Source organism: Natrix helvetica, assembly GCF_964273705.1.
Source record: "Natrix helvetica genome assembly, contig: HAP1_SCAFFOLD_191, whole genome shotgun sequence".
In the NCBI taxonomy this organism is placed as follows: domain Eukaryota; kingdom Metazoa; phylum Chordata; class Lepidosauria; order Squamata; family Natricidae; genus Natrix; species Natrix helvetica.
In genome coordinates, this window is record NW_028113585.1 from 73,329 (window position 1) to 83,165 (window position 9,837).

General features: G+C 46.3%; 1 protein-coding gene across 1 annotated transcript in view; it reads right to left on the reverse strand.

Moving 5' to 3' along the window:
* Positions 1-8,076, reverse strand: part of NECTIN1 (nectin cell adhesion molecule 1) — a gene marked incomplete at its 5' end in the record, with an annotated part of 28,867 nt that extends 20,791 nt beyond the window's left edge. Inside the window, 4 exons of the mRNA XM_081971830.1 lie at positions 168-285; positions 1,899-2,201; positions 6,559-6,906; positions 7,974-8,076. Of these exons, the coding sequence (XP_081827956.1) occupies positions 168-285; positions 1,899-2,201; positions 6,559-6,906; positions 7,974-8,076 (872 nt within the window). The remainder of the gene's footprint in view (positions 1-167; positions 286-1,898; positions 2,202-6,558; positions 6,907-7,973) is intronic.
* Between the last annotated feature and the right edge of the window lie 1,761 nt (positions 8,077-9,837).

The following is a 9,837-nucleotide window of genomic DNA, read 5'->3' on the forward strand; positions in this document are numbered from 1 at the left end:
GAAAGAGGTTATCAATCATTCTCCCTTCACCTGCACAATTTGACCAAGTAGCTGTTGAAGCAACTTTACGGCCTTGGGCACAAAAGTGTTCCCATTTGTTTCCTTGCTCATTCAGTGCTACAAAGAACTCATAACAGTTCACCCATGCGCTGTGGGTCAATACTTACAGCTTCCATTGGTACTTGGTGGCGGGAGGATTGGCGTCGGATATGCAGGTCAGTTTCACATCCTTCCGGTTGAGGTACCAGTTGCTGTCAAAGCCTTCGATTCTAACCTCGGGTTCGTCTGTGGAACAGGGAAGACAGAATGGAGGAAGAGGGTGGAGGAGAGAGACAAAGGAAGAAAGGAGGAGAATAAGGGAAGAGAAAAACAGAGATGGAGAAAAGAAAGAGCCAAGGAAGGTAGACGTGGGGTTGAGGAGGTTTGGAAGGAGAGCAACATTGAGGAAGAAAAGGATGGGGAAAACGGGGTTGGAGGAGAGAAGGATGGAGAGAAACAAGGGTGAAAGGATGAGCCAAGGAGAAGATAGGAAAAATTGGACAGATAAGGGCAAAAGTGGAATTGGAAAGGCAAGGAGGAAAAAGAGGAAAGATGGAGGGAAAACAGAGAAGTGTCGGGAGAAGACAGGAGTGTAGGAAAAGCGGCAGAAGGAGGAAGGGCGAGAGAAAAGGCAGACATTAATGGATGTCCTGGAGTCCATTCTCATCTCCTAACAATGGCTTCTGAAGCAAAACACAATGATGTCAAAATGATACATGCATGGTACCATCAGGCCAACGATGATGATTGCAGATGTCCTTGTGTCCTGATGCCCGCACACTTGTTTTGCTACTTGTCCCTCCTCCCGCGGGGAAAGCCCAGGCCCAGTGGAACTCCCCAACAAGAGATCTAATCAAATCTTCACTGAGGTGGTTGTAATAAGTCGCAGTACAATCTCCCTGTCATCCCTGAAGCTGGCCTGGCGGAAGCCATCTTGGAGCTTCAGTGTTGCCACACTGGAGCTGAAAGATGGGGAGGTGGGGACTAGAGATAGCTTGGGTTGTGTAGTCAAAACAAAATACTTTCTCTTGGGAACCAAGGACATTCTCACACCTGGCAGAAGAAAGGAGGAGTGATGTCAGCAGATCATCAAAAAAGTGCCTTGATTGGACCATGTGACTGGTGGTTTGGGGTCGAGGGGAAAAACATTCACTTTTAACCGCGGGACTCTTCAAAGTCGGTTTTAACTAGAGGTGTGCCAATATCAGACATCCAATAAAGCTATTCTTCGAGGAATTATTCTGCCTCGGAGCTTTGCTTACCGTGTTTCCCCAAAAATAAGACAGGGTCTTATTTTCTTTTGACCTCCCCTCCCGAAATAAGCGCTTGGCCTTATTTTCGGGGGGGGGGGTGTCTTGTTATTTTTGAGGTGCAGGAGGCCCTTTAACCTCGACCCGCGGGTCAGCTGATCCAGAGAAGCCCAGAAGTTCCGTCTCTGCTTCTGGCAGACTCTTGCCGGCCTTGGCGTTGCGGGGCCTGCCTCTCTTTTTGCGGCCGCCACTAAGAGAAGGGGCGCGGTAGCTAGAGTTTGCAGGAACGGCCTCCAAGAGGCCCTTCCACGTGGATGGCAGGTGCATGCAGGGCATATGGGCATGTTCCCCCTTCCCCACCAGGAAATGGTGAGGACCAGCTGCACATGCGGTTAAATATTTTAGGGGAGGGCTTATTTTCAGCGGAGGGCTTATTTAAGCGCATGCGCTCAAAAGACAGATTGTGCTTATTATCTGGGGAGGTCTTATTTTCAGGGAAACAGGGTAGTATGGGTCTATTACTTGGAACCCTGACACTCCCATTTTAAGTCCTGTCTCTTTTACGTCCCAACTCCACCGCTACACATCACTCCCGCTTCTTCAACTTACACATCACGTTGAGGGTCATGCTCTCCGTAAAACGCTCCAACTGGTAGTTGACCACACACTTCAGCTGCTGTTGGTGAGCCTCCCGGCTTGGTAGAAGACGGTAGCGGCTGATCACAGTGAAGGTGCCATTCTCATTGCGGATCTCCTGGAATTCCGCCTCGCCTTTCAGCTTAGTGTCCCAGGTGACAGTGCTGGGAGGCTTCCCGTTGGAGGAGATGCAGGTGGCCACCAGGATTTTCTCGGTCATGCCGGCCCTGGCGATCAGTGGTTTGGTGGTACCCTCCATCCGATTCACTGGTTTGGCTGAAGAAAAGACATGGGATGAGCAAGTGGAAGCAAAGTAGTCACGATCAAATAACCCACAAGGACCATGAGTTGTCCTTTGAGGAACATCAACATGGTGTCCTCCTCATTAGTTTGTCCAAGATCTGAACATTAATGAAGATCTAGGTAGACTTGTTGACACGGGCTTCTTCTGAATCCTATCTCAAACGAAACCAGCCTTCAGCTGGTTTCCTTCTTTGTGTTTTTATTATTGTTGTGAGCCATCCAAAGTTTGTGTTGTACAAGACAGGAGGAAATAGGAATCTTATAAATACATATGTACGTGGAGCAACAAATGCCACCGGCAAGTGTGACCCCACTGGTGAAACGGGATTCATCGCAATGCCACGTTTCGTGAAAATGGGGGCAGGTTTTGAGTTGTTCTTCACCAGGACATGTTAGCAAACATGCTACAAAAATCTGGTATGCTAGAAAGGGAGAAACTGAGGGCAATTTTGTAGCCTCTGATGACCATGTCACCTTCCTTTCACACCTCTAGTTCCCCAAAAAGTGCTGAAGGGGAAACAGCAGGTGCTCTGATCTACCTGACTTCTAGGCCAGCAAGTTGATTTTTACCTACATTCCAAAGCACCTGAAGGCCAGACAAGGAATAATGGATGGAAACTGATCAAGGAGAGATTCGGCCTGGAAATAAGGAGACCTGGAAGCCACTTTGGGCCTTCCAGCCTGCCACATTTAATGCTGTGGGAAATTGGGAGGGGGGAGTATATGGAGCATGGGAGTTATATAGTCAAAATAACATTCTTTTCTCAGAGAGTCAAGGATGTCTTGCCCTGCACCTGGAGGGGTGTGACTGGGAGGAATCTCCAGTTGGGATGGTGCTTGATTGGACCTTATGATGGACATGTGGATGCTGGCCAGGGACTTGGACTTTCTTTCGGGTGGAGAAAAACCTGGAAACTTTCAGATTCAGGTTTTCCCAGATGTGCCAATATGACATCTCTAATAAAATGGAGCTTTGAGGAACCTCAAGCCTCGGAGTCTTCTTTCATTGGGGGTGTTAATTGGAACCCTAATAGAGACAGTGAGAGCAATCAATCCATGGAACAGAAGTTGCCTTCAGAATTTGTTGGAGCTTCTAAGAGGCTTTCAAGAAGAGACTGGACTGCTATTTGTCAGAAGTGGTGTAGGGTCTCCTGTTTGGGCAGGGGGAGTGGTTGGACTAGAGGGCCTCCAAGGTCCCCTCCAATTCTGTTATTCTGTCATTTGCAAACATTAGTCTTTTCATCACCCATCTCCTCCCACTTATGATTGCGTGACTGTAACTTTGTTGCTGGTATCCTTATGATTTATATTTATATTGATTGTTTCCTGATTGCTTATTTGTATCCTGTGACTATCATTAAGTGTTGTACTTTATGATTCTTGATGAATGTATCTTGTCTTTTTATGTACACTGACAGTAGATGCACCAAAGACAAATTACTTGTGTGTCCAATCACACTTGGCCAATAAAGAATTCCATTCCATTCCGTTCCGTTCCAGTCTAGTCTAGTCTACTCTAATCTACTCTACTCTTATTTCTATTCCATTCCATTCTATTCTACTCTATTCTATTCTATTCTATTCTACTCTACTCTATTTTTATTACTATTCTATTCTATTCTATTCTATTCTATTCTATTCTATTCCTCTGTTTTGGGTGAGCCAAGTCAGTATGGTTATTCTACAGACTAGAATTAAAAGAGGTCATGGCTTAATGAAATATGTGGATTGTAAGGCTTGACTTCAGCAATAAGTCCTCCCTAAGATAAAAGTGGAGGGCCAGTTTGACGTTAGTAGTTACAGAATGAGGCCATTAACCAGGAGACTGTGAGTCCTAGTTTAGTCTTGAGCTTTTACGGATGACCTTCCCCAGCCACGTAACTCCCACTAATGTTGATGTTTTTCACGGATCGTTTTGCTTAAGGAGTTTTGTTTTCATATTATTGCTGTAAACTTGCTTGAGGGTTTGCATTAAATGGCCTGCATCAATATTTTCAAAACCAGGAGCCGAGATTGCGAATGTTGCGCCATATTTTGGATAACAAGATTCACCTTGTTACACACATTTGCATTTGTCCAGAGTCAATTTCTTTTCCTTCATCTCAACAACAGTGCACCATAATTTTTTGTAGTAGAAGACGTAGTTTTTTCTCCCGCTAAAAGAGGCTGAAAATTTGGATGCATCTTATACTCCAAAAGTAGCTTTTTAAAACCTTTTTTACAGTCCTAATGAGGTGCTAACGAGTGAAGTGATCTTCCCTGCCTTGCCTGCTTTCCTCATTGCTGCTCCCTCCAATGATCAGCTGTGCTTTAGAAGCTGTTTTTTATCCCCAATCAGGGAATAAAAAGTGTGCGCGCATTCAAAACCAGCAAATCTATGTGTTGAAGCTGACCAGTTTTTTTTAAAAACGTGCGACGATCAGCAGTGCAACAATGAGTTTTGCTGCGCAATCGTCTGAACTTTTAAAAACTTGAACCGGTAGTAAAAAAATGCTTTAAAAAGTAAAAAAAGGTCCAACAATCTAGCAATTTCTAGCAATTATAAATTGTGCAGCACAGCTGATTGTTGCACAGCTGGCTACCGGTTCACTCGAACCATAGCATTATTTTTTTACTACCGGTTCAGGCAAACCTGTAGCATTTCTTTTACTACTGATTCAGGTGAACCGGTAGTATTTTTTACAACCAGTTTGGGCGAACCAGTCTGAACCGGTAGCATTTCGCCTCTAGTCGCAGTGTCCCGGGTTCATATAATCCCCTTTTGCAAGCAGATTTTGATGACGATGTCAACGGGAAATCCAGATTCATTGCAAATCCAGTGATTCACTTAACAACCATGGCAAGAAAAGTCGTAAAATGGGGGAAAACTCACTTAGTGACTGTCTCCCTTAGCAACATAAATTTGGGGCTCACAATGGTGGCCGTAAATCGAGGACTACCTGTATAAGACCCAGACGGAACAAGAGGGAAATGAAGAAATATTTTCCAGAGATCTGGGGTGCAATCTTATTTATTTTTTTTGGTTAGCCAAGAGTTGCAAACTGAAATGTTCTCAGACAGGTAAAACCAGTACTTACATAGGAGATCCATGAAAGGGGGGGAAAATTGAAATACAATCCCTGTGAATTTGCAAAAGGCACTTCTCCTTTCTGTTCCTGCATTTCCTCTTTTTGAATCCATAAAAAAAAAAAAAAAACCTTCCCAATTCCCAGACATGTAAACCAAACTTTTTATGTCTTTTGGGCGAGGGTAAAAGTCCTCTGAGCTTTAACCACAATGCAATCCTTTCCAAGCCCTCTGGAGTTCTGGTCGTGCTCTCCATCCCTTCTCTGCTCTCAGACAATGAGGGTGGGAGGATATACTGAAATCATACAACCCCGCCCACGTGCAAAGGAGGAAAAGATTGGAAAGGAAGGAGGAATTGTGAAGCCTGTTGATCCCATCCTTGGTGCCCTTGTTCAGCTAGGTAGAGATACCACCCAGTTCTTCACTTACTAAGAAACTAGTAAAGCCACATGAACATCAAACAGCATAGGGGAAGACTGATGGATCACTCAGATGCGCACTCTGTCTTTGCTACAGCCCTAGTAACAGAGGTGGTTTTCAGCTGGTTCGGACCGGTTCTGGCAAACTGGTAGCGAAAATTTCGAGTGGTTCGGAGAACCAGCAAATACCATCTCTGATTGGCCACACCCTCCCGCAGTTCCCTGTCCTATATTCCCTTGGTTTTTTTGCTCAGCTGATTCACGCAGCAGAGTGGATTGCTGCACCTCAGCTGAGCTAAACAACAGCTCAGCTCACCAGCGCTAACACCGAGGGCGGTCTTTGAGTGTGAAGCGCACTCTCATAGAACCAGTAGGAAACGATTTGGAATCCCACCGCTGCCTAGTAAGTAGGACTGCTACGCTCATTCTGGCAGAAGAGGCATGGCGTGGAGCTCGTCGATCAAGGAATTGTCTCTGGCAGCGTCCAGGAGAAGGGACTTTTCTGCCGAGGCTCCCACCCTCTGGAACATTGTGCCCCTCAAGGTGAGAACTTCCTCCTCACCCTCTTGGCCTTCCAAAATGACCTCAAAAACTGGTCCACCTGCATGGGACCCCGATGGGGTGCTCCATGTCGGTGCTGGTTAGTGGACTAGGAAGAAGATCTCACCTCCACCCCGTTGCATTCTGGTTCCTAACTTATCAAATTTCTTTCCATTTTAATGCTTAATATTCTGTATTTTTTGCTTTGATGGTGTTGAAAACCACTCAGGACCGCTTTCAATTTGAGTGGGCATTCTATAATTTTCATACTAGTAGTCATGAATAAAACAATATTGGCGACTTACCCAAGACGGTGAGATTGAGTTGGTTTTCCCGGTTGCCGGTCGGGAAGGTGGCAAACTCACAGATGTAGATCCCTTCGTCGTCCAACTGGAGGTTGGACAGCTTGATGGTCCCATCGGTGATGGAAGGGTTCTGGAAGACCACTCTGTCCTCGTAGGGGGGCAGGATGGAGACACCCATGTTGGGGTTGTAGATGGCCACATTTTGCTTGGAGCCATTGCTGGCCTTCTGCCAGGTGACCTGGGTGATCTTCGTGTGGTTGATCTTGACCAAGTTGCAATGAAGGACCACATCTGTGTCGATGAAGCTGGAGACCGTCTCGTTGACAAGCACCTTCTGAGCCCAGAGGCCTGCAAGAAAAGAGGAAGGGAAGGATGAGGATCTGTTTTCATTCTTTAAGAGTTCTCCAAGCTAAGATTTGGGGGTTCACCATTGTTCTACATCCAAGCCAAGTAACGTAATCAGTGAAGATGAGGATGTCGCCCTGGAAATGATCCTTGGTTTTAGGCTTCCAAGGTTGTCTTTGTGAATCTGCCAGGGTTGTCATTTTAGAACCACAAATTCTCCTGAGCTCTTTCCAAGCTCAGAAGATTAAGGAGAGACAATCTGGCAACAGGTTTCATCTTGTTGCAAAATTCTCCCATTTCCTGGCTTTGCACAATGCAGTGAATCATTAAGTCACCCAGTGGCCTGGGTTCACACAACATATTAAGGCACACACACACACACTCTCTCTCTCTTACACACACACACCAAAGAAACAATCAAGGTTAAAGCCAACTCAACTTAGTATTGTGTGCAAAAATAGCCCAAATGACCATTGCAGACATTGTCTCTTTTCTTGAAAGAGGCTTAACAATGTGTTTTAAATTCGGTTCCTGCCCAAATGTTTGCTGGATAATGAAACAACCTGCAAAACGCTATTGCAAATCAGCATGCCAAAATACATGTTTGGGGCAGGGAAGAGGAGAGGAGAGGAGAAAAGAAAGGAGGTGAAGGGAGGATAGGAGAAGTGAAGAGAGGAGAAGCAAAGAGAGGAGAAGGGAAGCAAAGGGAGGAGAGAAGAGAAGGGAGGAGAGGAGAAGCAAAGAGAGGAGAGGAGGAGAGGAGAGAAGAGAGGAGAAGCGAAGGGAGAAGTGAAGAGAGGAGAGGAAAGAGGAGGAGAGGAGAAGCGAATAGAGAGGAGGAGAAGGGAAGCAAAGGGAGGAGAGGAGAGAGGAGGTGAAGGGAGGAGAGAAGAAGTGAAGAGAGGAGAGGAGGAGAAAGAGAAGAGGAGAAGAAGAAAAAGGAAGACTGGAAGGAGAAGCAGAAAAGAGAAGAGATGTTGCACAAAATCCCCCCTAGGCTGCCATATTTTGAGCCGGTTGAAGCATACCGGGTGGATGGAAGGTGAGATGGGCAAAATTGAACTAAGTACCCTGGGCCGCTTTTGGAAGCGAGAGGATTGCAGCCGAGGGAATGCAAAGTGAGAAGAACTGGACAGTTTTGGAGAAAGGGTGGTGGTGGTGGTGGAAATCCATTTATCCAAGCATGGTAGAATTGATGCATGCTAGATTTCCATATATTCCCTCCCTCCCTCCCTCCCTCCCACACACAAACACACACAGAGACAAAAGCAGCCGAGCCACGGAAAGAAAATAAACATGACGCTGCAACTCCAAGGGCGCTGACTCAGGAGGAAGTGCCATGGCATTGAATGGGACTCCTCGCTTTGATGCAGGGAGCCTTCCCCTCCTTCGGCCTGGGGACTTTCAAAGGTGCTGAGCTGGCAGCTCCCATCAGCCACAGCCAGATTGGCTGCAGGGCAGGCGGTTGTGGAGGGGGCCAGCCTGGGAGAGGCCCTGATGCTGCTGCTGTGGGACTGCGCCATGAAGGGGGGGGGGAGACGGAAGAAAGACGAACGAGAGGAGCATTGGGGAGTTTCACAGCAAGCCCAACCAGGGTGACGGGTCATGGAAGTGAATTTTGGAATGGCGGGGAGGATGGGCTGACTTCCTCAGGATGGTGGAGTCCTTGGCGTCCTTTTAGGTTGGTTGCTTTCTTGTAGACGTTTCGGGAGCCAGCTAGGTGACAGTATCAGTATCAGCTAGGAGGGAGTGGAGTTTGCGAGAACTGAGAACGTTACCTAGTTGGGTCATGAAACATCTGCAAGAAGACAACCAAACTCAGAGAGCACCAAAGACCTCCTCTTCCTCCTCCTCCCTCCTGCAAACCCCACTCCCTTCTACCACTGATGACGTCATCTAGTTGGGTCAAGAAACGTCTTCAAGAAAAAAAAAACCAACCTCAGAGAGCACCAAAGACGATGACCTCCTCCTCCCTCATGAAAACCCCACCCCCTTCTACCACTGATGATGTTACCTGGTTAAGTCATGAAACGTTTGCAAGAAGACAACTAACCTCAGAAAACATTGAGCTAGAAACAGCCTTTTCTATCTGTATTAATAACCTTCCAGGAAAAAAAAGGGTTTTTTTTTTTTTGCGATTGAGCATTTAAAATGCCTGTGCCCTCCCTCTTCCTGCATTGCAAAATGTGCCCTGGGTCCTTTTAGCAAAAGGGAGATAAGTCTCCTCCCCAACTGTGCCCCTTTCAACCATCTCTCCTCCCTCCCTCCCTCCCCCTCTCAAATTTCTGCTGTGGCTGCATATTCCCGATTTGTGTATTTAGAGATAACATGCCAGTAATTATACGGCTGGTGTTTTTATTTCATACAGAGAAAGGAAAGTGAAGGGGGAGAAAAAGAGAGCGTTAACAACATCGTGCAGCCGAGAACTGGAAAAGCAAGACCCTCCCCGCCCCACTTGCCCATCCCAAAGAAACAGAAAGCCTGGGGAAATGCGAATGCGCGGGGAGAGAGAGAGAGAGAGAGAGACAGAGAGAGAGAGAGAGACAGACACAGAGACAGAGACAGAGACAGAGACAGAGAAACAGAGAGAGACTGAGAAAGAGAGAGAGAGAAACAGAGAGAAAAGAGAGAGAGAGAGAGAGAGAGAGAGAGAGAGAGAGAGAGAGAGAGGAAACAGAGAGAGAGAAACAGGGGGAGAGAGAGAAAGAGAGAGACACAGCACACAGAGAAACAGAGAGAAAAAAACAGAGAAAGAGAAACAGAGAGACAGAGAGAAACAGAGAGAGAGAGAGAGAGAGAGAGAAATGGAGGTAAAAAAACTACATTTAAAAAGGAAGAGAGAATGAAGTGCCTTGGGAAAAAGTATTTGGGGTTTGTTTGGTTTTTTTGTTTTATAATTTTTTATTAAATAAAGATTAAAACATTGGACACAGA